Raw genomic sequence first — 14,391 nt, 5'->3', positions numbered from 1 at the left:
CTACAGTTTACACAAATACTGACTAGTTCTCAGTTCTATTGATACATGTACATTCATATTTGCCTTTGATGCTTACATTAGAGTCACTCATATTTGTATATTCATTTGCAAGTCCATTATTATGTAGTATGTAGTACTTCCAGAAATAATTTACAGTTTAGAAGGATTGAGGTTACTAAAAGTGAAATAATAATAATAATTTATTGCATAAATCCAGTTTTATAAATTCCAAATTCACATTTGCATTGCTCTGAAATTCTTGGGGACACGTGAACTGTTCAAAGTACCCTAGTGAATACAGAAACCTCTGTGTAGTGCATTCATGCTTTTAGTTTCAGTCTCTGAATAAAAAACACAAGACCAGATCTGATAATAGGATCACATAACAGTGTTTTTCTAATGTCATCCTTACTGAGTTTTTAATTCCCTACAAGATTTTCTGATGCTGCCCTACACACACACACACACAACATTCTGTGTTTTCCAACTGTTTCTTTATTTTATTTTTTTGAAGTACCCATTTGTCAAACTACCTGATTCACCACTAATATACCTCAACATAACCTATGAATTCTCTGTGTTGTCTGCTCTTTACACACTTGAACCTGATCCTTTGACTATCCTATAACACTCACTGTTCTCTGAAACTTAAGCTCTCCACACACACAAAAAAAACACTCTACAGTGTCTTAGTGGGTGTGTCAGTGAAGGAGTGTAACACACCAGTGACTCAGCAACATGAGAGGACACTTGTTCAGGAAAGTTGTATTTCTGTCATAACAAAAGAAGTTTTAATCAAAGCCGCCAATGTGTTGGTAAAGTTATGAATGAGTCCTTGTTTTTTTTGTTTTTTCTTTTGACAAGTTCATTCAATACTATTTGAAAATCTGTAATCCAGTTCACATTTCAAGTACAGTAAAATGAAAAGTAGAAATATAGTGAGATTAAAAAACCCAAAACATTGCTGTTATAATGACGTGTATTTGGACACATATTTTTATCTTTTCTTTTTTCAAATAAAACACTTATTTACAATAAATTTTGATAGGTTGCTTTGTAAAATTTGTCAAAGACAATTCAATTTGATTTACACCTACTAGTGTGTTAGCATTGTTAACCAAACTCATCTATCTCGGTCCAACTGTGAAGGCATCTCCAGACAATTACTGTACCTCATCAGGTCACACTGCAGACTCTGGCTTTGGTTTAGAGGTCACCTTTAAACTCCAATATGCAAAAACGTAAACGTAAAATGATTTATCAGTTATTTTATACTTTTAAATAGTCTCCTCGGATTTGATGTAAAATACACTGCTATTCGAAGCTAAGTGTGTATTGTATTGTAATTCCCTCTATCTTTACTGGCACTCTTGTTTTTGCTCAAGAAAAAACAGCTTCACTACATGATCCTGCCACCACCATGCTTAACACTGGCTGTGGTAATCTCACATCAGACCATCCATCATCCATTTCCATCTGCTTATCCGTTACCGGGTCACGAGGGCAGCAGTCGCCACCCAAATCACATTGCACCATACCAACCCCCCAAACTTTCCTGCTGGTGGTGAGTCCACTGGAAGGTACCAACCGCCCTAACTGGGATTCGAACTTGCCCAGATGGTGAACCCTGGGTTGACAGAGACATTGCCTCTGGGCCAAAGCGCCACACATCAGACCATATCAAAGAAATATTTGAATACTGTCTTCTCACATCCCTTGACGTATGTTGTCATATATTGGGAGCAAACTGTACCTACAGCACTTCTTTCGACATTTTACTTGTCTATTGAAAGTTGGTGTATCATGTGTAAATCACGAGAAAATCTTACTACAGTGAAGGACATTCTGGAATGTGAAGGAACAGTAGACAGAGGGAGATGCTTGGATTCTTCACAGGAATGCAAAAACAATTTGGACTATTTTTTATCTAAAGGCTGCACCTGAGAAGACCAAATGATGGCAATCATGAGAAAAAAAAGAGGATGTATCATTTCACACAGTAATGAAATATTGGATTAGGATTACTTTACTTGGCTTGTTTTTTTTTTTTGTTTTTTTTTGCAACATTTCTGTGGTTTCTGTTAGACTCAGGTGCCATCCAATCCTACCAGTAAGTACAATAAATGTTTAATTTCATTATGGAAGTTCCACTGATAAGGGCTACAACCTTCTTCTCATGGTGACTGTGCATCTTTGATGTCCCACCACGGTGTATCAGGTGTTTTGAGTTCCCCTCACACGGCTCACTGAGGGACAGTTCCCTACTTGTTTTTTCCACAGACTGTAATGACGTGGTCAAAAAAGTTTTCGGTCGAGTCAGATCTGGTCCTTATGAAATAAAAAAAGAAAGTCAGAAAACTATATATAAAACTTTATTATTGAATTGCAATGTGACAACATTTGCTCTGAAATCAGCTGTGCACTAAACCATTGTCATATAGATACCGGCGCTGGTATGACCTGACTTACAATTCCCCTCCCACCAGTGACATGACAGCTTCAAAAACGAAGCCCAACATAAATATAGAAATATATGATACAGCATACAACATTAACAGTCAGATCACCTGATGCAGGATGTTTTGTAGGACTTCTGGAGAAATTTAACATCTACGCGCCCACAAAAAAAAAAGATGTATTTTAAAAAGGACTTCCCATCAGTGTCAAGACATGTATTGCACTAAAGGCAGAACCATCAAAAAGAAAAAAAAGATGCACAAACAAAGAGCATTACAGCTGGGAAGTGTTGTGCAGTCCTATTTTGCAGCACAAAGTGTCTTTCATTGATTATTATAAATAGTACCTGTGTAAACCATTAAAAATAAGTGTATAATAACACACAACATGATGACAAAAATAAACTGCCAATTGTTTTGAAAACAGATGGAAAGAAAGCCAGAGAGAAGAAATATTTTTTAGAAACAAAAGACACCTGAAGGCAGCTGCCATTTAAATTAAAAGAAGGCATGGAAATCAAGACACGGGTATATTTAAATCTCAAACTCAATAAATTAATCACTATGATCGGCTCAGCTTAGCCCGAGGGTTAACATCGTCATTTTCATTCATCCATATTCTCAGTACCAGGATGTTCAGAGATTGATGGGAAGTGTGGCCGAGCTGAGGCCCTCCTCCAACCAGGCCACAGAGGAGGGCGAACAGCGCTTTGCTGCATGCCGATGGATGCGGCGCAGTCGCATTAGGTACAACATTATAGACAAGAGCACAATGAAGAAACAAGCCAGGAACAAGTAGTGGTTGTTGACGAAGGAAAAGCTGTGTCTCCAGTGAGAATGAGCTCCTTTTAGGCTTTCCTGCTGGATGTCCCTGACAGAAGGCAAGAGAACAATAGAAACGTGTTATTCAATAGTTGACGTGACAAGGTGCTAATAACACTACTGTATGTGGTATACCATGACAGCAAGTGGTGAGAATACTGTATGTATTGCAGTGGCCCTCAGTCTAAGCACATGAGACTACATGCCTTTAAGTTCAGTGTTTTTCAACTTTTGTCTGGGGACCCAATATGGGTTCAGCTGGAATTCAAATGGGGTCACCTGAAATATCTACTAATTGATAAAAAAACAAATTACCGATAAAAATATTTTTTTCAACTAATTGTAATTCTTTTTAAAATTATGATTAAGAACACTACAAACAATTTAAACAACTGTATTCTTTCACTTTTATGAACATAAATCAACTTAAAACTACTGTGCAGCATATGATAATATCCGAGCAGAAACATCTTGATTGATGACTCTGATCATGACTGCACACGTGACAGCTGCTAAAATGTCTCAGGTGTTGCCAGTCATAAGCCAAAAAGTTTGGCAACCACTGCTTTAGTTAGTAATAAAACAAAAGAAGTTAATGTTCACGTCAGTAAGCTAATGTTAAAAACATGATTATCCACCAACTGAAGACATGACTTACTATTGAAATAAATAAATATAGACGTATGTTGACCACTGTTTGCCACTTCATGTGAGTAAATTGCTTCAGAATTGCAGAAAGTTTCCCATTCAAAATGATAAGAAATTATATGCCAAACTAGTTCATGTAAATCCTCACAATTTTAGTCTTAATTTAATAAAACTAAAGTCGGTTTCATAGTGTAGTGGTTAGCACCCCTGCCTCGGAAGCAGCAAGTCTTGGGTTCGATTCCCAGAGGAACCACATGCTTGTCGCTTGCTAGGGGCAGCCTGTTAACACCATATCTACTGCTAACACAAATTTACTTTTTTTTTTAAAATATCAGCATATTGAAGGACTTTATAAGTACATCATAGTTTTACATATACATATTTTCTATCAGGATAATTGTAGTGGTTTTAGTTCTTCTATAAAAGACAAAAATGGCAATTCATAATTTAATAGGAACATTTCATACAAAAATACAACATTTACCTTTAATATTTAAATACAATAGTCCTGATAAATATTAAAAAAAATTCACACAAACTAAGAAAGACATCTCAAAAGTCAAAAGCACATTAGAAACTTTTTTTATTGCTTATAACCCGGTAAATAGTTAAAAAAAAGTTTACCTTAAAGGCAGAAACCGTGTTCTGTACAGTATGGCACCAAGAGTCCACTGCACCTCTTTATCGTAGACAAGTTGGGCAGTTTTTAGATTTTTATAATTGCTTGGGAAAGAAAATCCAGAGTGCAGTACTTCATACATCCATGCCGATTTAAAACACTGGTACCTGGAGACAAAAGCAAACTACTGAATACTACTAACTACAATAACACCCAGTGAAAATGCCAAGGGTTTAAAACATTGTTCTAACGTTGCCTTCTTGACCTACTTGAGTCTGTGTAGATCAGCGTGGGAGGCATACAAGCCTGACTCAAAGCGTTCCCTCAGAGTTTTCCACTGGGTGGCACAGTAACCCTACAAATACAAAACAGCGAACCACAGACAAAATGAATATTTTTCCCCACTGCATTCAAGCACATATTCAATATGACAACAGCCTTGTCTGTATGACCTATGAAGGTTGTGGTGCAAAAATTAAAAAATGATACATAAATAAAGAGCATCCCTCTTCTGCAGGAATGATGTGAGCACAGTCAAACTGCCTTTGTCTATACCTAAGTTAAATGAGCCTGTTCAAGATTGTGGTGTTGAATGATCTAAATCCTAAACTATGTCAAACAACTTACTGAAGGGTGAGTTTTTTTTATATATCTTATTTAGGTTTAGATATATGTAGTTTTGAGGTCAGACAAACAACATAATGTGTACCTTAGCAGCTTGGGTATATTTTGAAGAGTTGTAGTCACCACCCATGCGCAGAACGTCCTCTGTGCAGTAGTAGAATTCGGAGAAACCATAGAATTGACTGTTAACGTAGTCAATGTTAGGCTGGTAGACACCATTCAAGGAGGTTTGGGTCTCGTTAGTGCGGTTGAGGAACGGCTGCAGAATGAGGCGACACTGGTCAAAGTCTCCTGTGCCTCGCAGATGGAGCTTTTGTAGGTCTGGACCAATCTCATCCTGCAGGTCCGTGGGAAGACAAGGATCTAGGATGGGAGACTCAGGAGTCTCACCAATGTGCTGGCCTAAAAGTCTAAACAGATGGCAAATCAGTAAGTGCAGAAGTTGTTTTTACAAGAGAAATAAAAGTTCACCTCTCAACTCAAGCCCTCACTTGTTTCGAGTTGCTGTATCTCTGACAATGTTGTCCTCATATCTTTGGCGAGCTGCATTTCCCCCAAAACCCAGGAAGGTAGAAACATAAACACGGTAAACATGCTCTGTGCGATGAGCATCACATCCCAAGTTAAACTCTGCCAGCATGTTCTTAGCAACTTCCTCCTGATATCAAAAGAAAAGAAAACAATTGGGGAAAGACAGCACTCTTTTAATTAAGTCACACACACGCATGCACATTTCTCTTAAACATTAGCAAATACAATATATTTTTTAAGTGAACCTGGCCCTTCAACAGGTCACCTACTTTAGACAATAACTTTGGGTGTGGGGCTGCATTTTGTTAATAGCTTTAATAGGTGTATTTCAACACAACACTCAAGCAAAGGGCTTTTAGTACATTCATCAAAAGGGTGTGAACACCAGAAATTGGGTCATTAAACCCAAGGGCTGCAAAACCTGCCTGCTAATTTGTCCTGTGTGTCTTTGAATTATATCACATTTGAGAAAGAGGGGAAGTTAATGTCAAAATTAATTGTCGCCATATTACTTTTTGTGATGTGGGCTGATCAACAAGCAAGATAAATATTCTCTAATGTTAAATCATGCAGCAAACACATTACATTTATTATTAATGAGTAGAGAACAAATATTTTCCCAAGAGGAAAAAAGAAAGTTTAGAGGTGGATGGAAAAAAATGATAGAAGTTTTCAGAAAAACAACACAGAATGAGTGACATAACCAAAGAGGACACACAAACAGAATTGGTCGTGGATAATAACCTGTTGTGGAGAAGCAAAGCTTACAGTTTTGGGCACTTCGTATGCGATCTGTGTGGAGACACCGCCCATGTCCAAGACACCGGCGGTCCTTTTTCTCACCAGTGCTTCTTGCTGATCACTGCCTGGGACTTGTACTTCTACTACAGCTTCTTTATCTGGTAACAGTTGACAGGAGAGGCAAAACAAGACAAATAAAAAAAAGAAAATCACCAGATAACTACTGCTGTAGAGATATCAATGAACTTGGCTTCTTACCACTGTGCACATGGTCAAATGTTCCTAAAACAAAGTTAATTCCAATCCATGCATAGACACCTGTAACCAGAGAAAATTAATCTTTATAAACTTTTCTAAATTTTTCTCAGATACCAACCAATTCAATTAATTTGTTATGTTAAGTCTTATACATCACGAGGCGTTGTGCAGTGAACAGAATAAAGAACATTACTGCAAAAACAAAGATTTTGTTTGCAGTAATGTTTTAGAATATTTTCATTATTTCATAAATTTACCTTCCTGTTTTCCAGAAATGACTTCCACGTGGGAATCAGAGAAGAGAAAGTTAAAGTGGACTGGGATGTCTGTGCGCAGATCCTCTAGAATTGCTTCCTGTTGACTAAGAACAAATAATCAAAGAGATTTACTTAGGCAAGTGAAGTTTAAAACTGGATTGATGATACAGTAAACTTGCACTTTCTTTCTTGACCCTGAGTTTATACACCTTAGAATATGGTCTCCACCATCTACCTGTGTTGTACCATGACATTATCCATTACCAAATATGGTAACTGACTCGACATTTATTCATTCTATCCTCATTTAAAAAATGTTATACTCATACCCAAAACTAAAACATACTGGGAGTTCTTTTTCATTTAAATTCATAATTACACTGTAGCATGTTTTAGAAATTCACAACTACAGTAGACTGCATAACATAACAATCACTAAGTCACGTTTTGATTCCCAGAAAAACACAATATATTTAGGTACATGTCAGTGGGGAGCGAAGTTGCCCACAGGAAAAAAATTTTGAATTTGAATTAAATAATGTAAACAGGTTCACATTAGTTCAAGTCTGCAGCTATTATTTGACTTCTCATTTATTCCATATGTAAGGCTCAAACATACCTTTCAGGTAAGATTCTCATTCCAGCTGTGCACAGTATATACAGTGGGGTTTCTTGGTGCTTGTTTTTGGGAATGTGTTCAGCTGCAAAGCTCAGTAGTGGAAACATATAGTTACTGGCTTTCTCTGGAGTTTTAGCCAATTCAGATATACCTGCAAGAAAAAAAAGATAAAGAGTAAACACAACACTGAATACAAAAAAAAGACTTCACCATTTGTACACGTGTAGCCAGAACAAAACTAAAACAAGACACATGATCTTAGTAAAAAAACACTTGTTTTCTGTCCATTCTTCAAGTTCACACCTAACTACATATCTAGTCTGCTCCTAGCACACACTCTCTTTAATTGGCATTTATCAAGGCATTTATAATTTAAAATGTTCCTATTAATTGGTCCAACACTTGGAAGCACACCTGGTTTGATCTTCATGACCACAGGCTTTCCATGTTGATCTCGCATTTGCTGAATGTCCAAGAGTTCATGAGGATTTCCATTGTGCCGGGGCCAGCAGTATACAAATATCCTTGAGCCACTGCTGCCACAGTCAACCACCAAGCCATAATTAAGGTTAGGGTTACTTGTATCTGTCGCACCAACATCTGTCACCCTGGCCAAGTGCCTGTGAAGGGGCATAGACTCGTTAACACATGCTTAACCATAGCTCTCTGTGGCCATACTTGTGCTCCTGGTTACCTGTGAAAATGGTTTTCTTCACTGGTCCAAACTGTGTGTCTATTTCCAGAAACAAGCATCAGGTACAGCAGTCCTATGAGGCACAGCACCAAAATGATGAGAAGCAGCTGTCTGAGGGAAGGGAACATAAGCCGGGGAACAACTTGGCATGACAAGCTGAAATGCCATGATGCTGGGAAGAGGCATGAAAAGCTGATTCTGTCAGCAAGCAAAAAAGAAGATAGTCAGAACTGATTGTATAAAAAATGTCACTCACACACACACACACAATGTCAAAGGTAATAGTATGACCTTAGATACAACAATCTAAAACTGACCAACCTTCCCATGGTGCAATTTGTCTTCAGTATGTATCTTCACCAAAGATGCATCATTAATCGTGATGAAGAAATGTGATGTTGCTTGATCTGAGGCTCCATACTGTTTTCCCTAGGCGTCACCATCACCTTTCCGAGAAAATGTTAAGTTTATTTGAGATTTACAACAATAGAATTACAACCATACACCACATATTTATTTATGTAAATAGAGCAACAGGAATAAACAAATTTGACAGATGACTATTTACTCATCTCTTATTGGTCAAGTTGCATAATATGTTAAAATATTGCAACACATCCTTTGCAAGATATTTCACATTACTTTGCAAACCACAGTCTAATCATTTTCTAGTCATGCGGCTGGAAAATAGTACACGTGGAAGAAACCAAAACATATCAACTTCACATAAAAATTTCATATATTATTTTATGACAGGAACTTTGTAACCTCTTTTGGTTTTGTTACATAATAAAAAAAGGTTTACTACGTAATATTCTTACTATTTCTTGTACTTCAAATACCGTAAAACAGTGCACTTAAATGCGATTGTCCCTGTAGCATAAAACGTTAGGAAACAGGTTATGTTAGCTTTTGGGCCAAGAAAACAGTTAATACGGAAATTAAAATGCATTAGTTTTAGTATATTCCTTTTTAATATAGATCCCGGTATAATACAAGTTTGTTGCATTTCCAAATATATATATATATATGTATATATATATATATAAGCCAAAAGCAAAGGACTGTTTTAATCCGTACATTAGCCCAACCTTTAGATGACAACTATCGTTAAGAGCTTTATTAGCATAGCAAGATCAGAATTCTAAATTGCCAGCGTAAACACGTCACTAATAAAGTCACATAATGTTATTTTTATCAGTACTTACTGTCAAATAGTTTAGGATCCAGCATTTTGTCGAAGATCCGGCATTTCTATGGTGTCTGATGCTAACAGCTTGCTAGCGTCTAGCCATGGGTGAATGTAGCACGTCACCGCTCCTCTCTATGACGTTTTCACTGTTCACGGTGGATGTTTGATACTGTACCGTCGTACTCCGTTTGACGTGTAATATATACAATCCTTCGGAAAATATAAGAACCGCCCAGAGCCCGCCTATTACTTGATGCGACATTTCAGGTTTTTTTTTTTTTTTTAAGAAAAACAAAATGTTACCAACAGCTAGAGAAAATGTGTTACAATACCTAGATTTATTTATTGATTGTGTGGGTGAATATATATCAAACAGCAAAAAATATTCACAATAAAAAGAAAAGTGAACTTCTTGTCATTGTGACACACCACTGCACACTAATGTGAACTCTGTTTTTAACCCATCACCAAAGTTAACAGTAGGCAGCTTTTTGAGCGCCCGGGGAGCAGTGAATGGGGACCGTGCCATGCTCAGAGCACTGCGGTGTAGTCATGTGTCGTTCGCGAGCGATTCGTTCATATGACTCGTGATTCCCGAGTCACATGAAAGATTCGTGGCTCGTGACTCCCGAGTCATATGAAAGATTTGTTTATATTGAACTCACAAATCACTCTCTGCGAACTAATCTTTCACTGCGAACTAATCACTCGTTTGCAATGACTGATTAGTTTGCAGATTCGGAATCACTCACTGCGAACTAATCTTTCACTGTGAACTAATCTACAGCTTCTTCAGTTCTAACCGGTGGTGGGCAGTACAGGTGTACTCCCCCCACCGGTTAGAACTGAAGAAGCCTCTTGGATTAGAGGTGAAACGTCTTTTTTTTCTTTTTAGAAAATTCACGTCCAGTTGCCTCACAGAACTTTTAAAACTGTGAACTAATATTCCACTACGAACGAATCACTCCCTGTGAACTAATCTTTCGCTCTGAATGAATCACTCTGTGGACTAATCTTTCACTATGAACGAATCAATCCCTGTGAATTTATCTTTCGCTGTGAAGGAATCACTCTCTGTGAACTAATCTTTCTCCGTGAACGAATCAATCCCTGTGAACTAATCTTTCGCTGTGAACTAATCTTTCAATATGAACGAATCTTTTTCGAAGGTTTTCACATGGTTGTAATTGCTTATGGGATTTTGTGTACTTTGTAGACTTTGTCAGCGGAAGCAAACCATGTTGCCTTCAGTATTTAGTGTCGGAAAACCGCATCCTTCTTTACAACGCCCGCAATGGGGCTAAAGCGCCACCTGCTGTAAAACGAATGAAATGATTCGTTCAAGATTTGTTCACTTTACTGTTCGAGAGTCAAGGATCCGATTCAGTAAAAAGAGTCGGTCTTCCCATCGAACAATATACATACTTTAGACTAGAAAGCAATACAAAACATTTTAGTCATTTAAGTACATAAAAATATTGCATTTCTTCCTAGTACCTGTAGGAAGTTAAGAATATAACCTGAAGCAGTGTCTGAATACGTAAGTTGCAATAAAAGTAAAATACTTTTTAGGATTTTGATAAAAACAAATAGAACTTTTGCAATATCAGCTTTGTTGTTTACCTGCTGTTTGAGTGCTATTTCTACTTTAAACTACACGTAGACGACCTCAACATTTCTGAATTTAGTGCAGTACTGCAAATCAGACTGGCAGATTTCCCAACAGTGACTCAAGTTAACAAACTTAAGTCTCTTGCAGTTTCGCATTAGATTATTCACTGTTCCCATCATTACATCTGTTCTTGTCAGGTTGATGTGCTGCAACCGTTTAAGGTGTGAGTTAGAAAGACCCTGAAAATTCACAACTGGAAAAATGTTAAAAAATCCTTCTTGCAGCACATAGTTTAAAATGCGATCCAAAGGGCATGGCAGAGAGACCAGCGAGACCTTCTCGAGTAAAGGAGAACCCATTAGAAGACAACAGAGAGCATTTGCAAAGGATCTCCACAAAAAGTCAGGCCTCTTTTGAATGGGATTGTGGGAGAAACTGTAGACACAAATAAGAAAGGTATCAGTTGTTGATTAGTAAAACTCATTCTATGCTACTAGTTTTTTTTCATTGTTACATAATACTATATATTGTGTTAACAGGCCATCATAACATGGTAGATTAATACAAAAATCACAGAAATAATGTCAAAAAACCATAAACAACTCAATATAAGTCTTACTTGATTGTGAGAGTGCGTAGATTGGGCAGCTGTGGATTATCATCTTGCTGTTCCATCACATTTGTTTGTGGAATAGTAGGAGATTCAGCAAAAATAAGTAGTTCGTGGAGTTTGGGGCAGGCGTGCATGACCTCAAGGAGAGCAATGTTAATGTTTTTCACTCCCTCCAGAGAGAGAGACAGTAATGAAGAGCCTGTCACATGCAAAGCAGGAAGCAGATCATCCAGCAGGCCTGGGTAAAGTAAAGAGAGGCTCTGCAGCTGACCTGACCAAGTTTGCAAACCTGCAGCTAGCACAGAACACTGGCTTCTTCTGCTAGTATCCTCAGGATCAACAATGTTTACAGATATGTTGTAAATGTCTGGACACAGGTGGCATAAACTATCCAGAAAGTCACATGTTATACCCTTGACATCTTTCAGGTGAAGAACAAGACATTCATCACTAAAACTTGAGGAAACTTCACCCTGTGCTTGGATCAGAGAACAACTTGGCCTCTCCTCTCTATTTTCATCCCTGTCATTCTCCTGAGAATATTCCTCCCACATAATCTCTTCCTCTTCCTCATCTTTATGTTCCTCATCTTCTGCTACTGCTCTTTCATGCCTCTCCGTCATTCTCTCCGAGTCTTGCCTGTGCTTTTCTTTCCTCCACACCTCTATCAACCTTGGAAATTTCTCCCTCTCAGTAAACTCTACTGTTTTGCTAAAATCTCGGTGTTCAATGAGGCTACACGCCTGTGCCAGGCCCTCGATAGCCAGTTCTTTCAAGCTAGGCAGACTAAGGAGGAGATAAGCTGCTACTGTCACAGAGTCTTCCTCTTCTTCACCAAAACCAATATCCAAAGCCAGTATCCTGCTGAGGGGGAGGGGAGGCAGAGATTCAGAAGTGGTTGGACTGGAGTGTTCCAACGTGCAAGAGGAAGTTGAAGGTTCAGTTGCAGAGGTACTGCAAAAAAGGGTACTTGAAGGACAAGCAGAGGACGAGCAGAGAGCCCTACCGACAAGGGACAGTAGTGCAGCAGGAGCAAGGAAATGACAACGAGACACATCCAGGTGTCGCAGCAAACGGCAGTGGAGGAAAATGGTCCTGATAACACATTCATCACAAGGTGTACCAGCCAGAGAGAGTGAGCGGAGGGCAGGAACTGAGCAGAGAGTTTTGGATAGCACTTTGGAGGGGAGTTGTTGAGCACCAGATAGATCCAGATTCCAAAGACCCTAAAACAAGAACAACCATTATTGACATCTATCCTGACTGTAGTCTAAAAGTTTGAAAGTCTTAAGTTTAGGTCTAATTTTAAAGGAGAAATAACTTTCAGCTAGTGCCTTAGCTTGGTGGTTAAGCACTTTATTAAAGTGCAGTGTTCATCGAAGACCGGGACCAACATTTGTATTAAACATGAATTTTGCTCAAAGCAATCATTTTTTCATCAAGTTTGACCTCTGTGTGGTCCGCTGTTGAACGAATCATATTAAGCAAAAGAATCACAGCACTAGTGAGTCTATTTACTGACCTGGCAACGTGCAGCAATGTGGACACAAAGTGAAGAGGTGAGCAGTCCAGGACACTTGTCCAGCAACAGACTTTTGAGTTGTGGCACCAGCAGAAGGTGAAGGCCTGCTCGAGATAACTTTTTTCTGCTGCACAGTAGAAAAATGAGCTCCTCTACCAGGTCCCCTGCTGCAGGTGGAGTAAAATAAATGTCATGTGTATATATATACTACATGGAAGTAGCTTACTGGTAACAAATGGATCATCCAGCAAAAGCTTTGTCTCATTTTGTTTACAAAATTATTAATGATGGTCCAACAATGTTCTACATAATGTTTCATGTTGATGTAAAGTAACAAAAAAATCCCTCCCAGGCTGCATTTTACCCCTCTGTCAGATAAATAAAGATTTAAATTAAAAACTAACTTACAAAATGTAGTTTTATTATATATTTTAAAATGTGTACAAACTTTACAAGTACTGGTCAAAAAGATTTATTCATTTGGCCGACTAAAACATACAACCATCACAAACTTACGCAGTGAGTTGAAAGGGCCCATGATATGCCTAAAAAAATACTGATCCAGGTACTTTTCAGCATAGTCTTTCACCCATACTTCCTTCATGTTGTCAACCAGGCTGAGTAGACAGAGCCGTGTTAGGGACTGGACAGAGCCTTCATCATCTGTTCTCCTGCTGCCATCTCTCCACTTCATTTTCTTTATCTTTTGCCTTCCTGATTTCTCTGCACCACGTCCACCTGAGACCCTGAACAGAGGCATGATGGGATGGCAGGGGGTGTAGGATCCTTGAGATTCTGCAAATGATAGTCAATGTGGAGATTACTTACAATAAAGTTATAAATACAATGTCATATTGAATTATATTCACAATTGTGACTCCTTAATTTCCGGAAGGACACTCCCGAGGGATTAATAAAGTTCTTTCTTTCTCTCTATCTATCATATACTGTAGGTCCAAGAGTTAATTGAAACATTTTTGTACCATAGAGTGAAACCAGAGTCTGTAGTTTTTTTCATACAAACAAAACGAAAACGTGTGTATGTCATGTAAGATCAGATTAGAAAGGATGAAGTTAGAAAAGCCCTGAAGAGGATGAAGAGTGGAAAGTCAGTTGGTCCTGATGACATACCAGTGGAAGTATGGAAGTACTTAGGAGAAGTGGCGGTAAATTTCCTGACTGG

At 38.2% G+C, this 14,391-nt stretch overlaps 2 protein-coding genes and 1 non-coding gene across 4 annotated transcripts in view; 1 reads left to right on the top strand and 2 right to left on the bottom strand.

Moving 5' to 3' along the window:
- Positions 1-2,356: 2,356 nt before the first annotated feature.
- Positions 2,357-9,666, bottom strand: entpd4 (ectonucleoside triphosphate diphosphohydrolase 4). Of its 2 annotated transcripts, none has more exons than XM_008336759.3 (13): positions 9,478-9,666; positions 8,591-8,715; positions 8,270-8,467; positions 7,990-8,195; positions 7,576-7,726; positions 6,957-7,060; positions 6,700-6,759; positions 6,445-6,599; positions 5,661-5,827; positions 5,255-5,579; positions 4,815-4,900; positions 4,551-4,712; positions 2,357-3,327 (listed from the first exon to the last, which is right to left on the bottom strand). In XM_008336759.3, the coding sequence occupies exons 2-13, from the start codon at positions 8,596-8,598 to the stop codon at positions 3,093-3,095; spliced, it is 1,857 nt and encodes a 618-aa protein (XP_008334981.1). In that variant the 5' UTR covers positions 8,599-8,715; positions 9,478-9,666; the 3' UTR covers positions 2,357-3,092. The 2 variants fall into 2 exon arrangements, with proteins under 2 accessions (XP_008334981.1, XP_008334982.1); XM_008336760.3 differs by having other exon boundaries at positions 6,469-6,599.
- Positions 4,107-4,179, top strand: trnap-cgg (transfer RNA proline (anticodon CGG)). The gene has a single exon. It is a non-coding gene; the product is annotated as a tRNA-Pro (tRNA).
- Positions 9,667-9,927: 261 nt separating the features above from the next.
- LOC103398225 (uncharacterized) overlaps positions 9,928-14,391 on the bottom strand; it is a 6,175-nt gene continuing 1,711 nt past the window's right edge. The window contains exons 2-5 of the mRNA XM_008336758.3: positions 13,725-14,003; positions 13,209-13,375; positions 11,693-12,912; positions 9,928-11,508 (exon numbers count right to left, since the gene is read on the bottom strand). Of these exons, the coding sequence (XP_008334980.1) occupies positions 11,115-11,508; positions 11,693-12,912; positions 13,209-13,375; positions 13,725-13,968 (2,025 nt within the window). The 5' untranslated portion in view covers positions 13,969-14,003 and the 3' untranslated portion in view covers positions 9,928-11,114. The remainder of the gene's footprint in view (positions 11,509-11,692; positions 12,913-13,208; positions 13,376-13,724; positions 14,004-14,391) is intronic.

Source organism: Cynoglossus semilaevis, chromosome Z (assembly GCF_000523025.1).
Source record: "Cynoglossus semilaevis isolate Cse_v1.0 chromosome Z, Cse_v1.0, whole genome shotgun sequence".
Taxonomy (NCBI): Eukaryota; Metazoa; Chordata; class Actinopteri; order Pleuronectiformes; family Cynoglossidae; genus Cynoglossus; species Cynoglossus semilaevis.
Note: the sequence above shows the minus strand (reverse complement) of the source record. Positions and strands in the feature narration are given on the sequence as shown.

What these genes read in the sequence shown, in the direction of transcription:
- entpd4 (XM_008336759.3), bottom strand. An exon ending in GAAGAAAACCATTTTCACAG is followed by an intron (nt 8,196 to 8,269) that starts GTAACCAGGAGC and finishes GCCCCTTCACAG; the next exon opens with GCACTTGGCCAGGGTGACAG. An exon ending in ATGAGAATCTTACCTGAAAG is followed by an intron (nt 7,061 to 7,575) that starts GTATGTTTGAGC and finishes ATTTGTTCTTAG; the next exon opens with TCAACAGGAAGCAATTCTAG.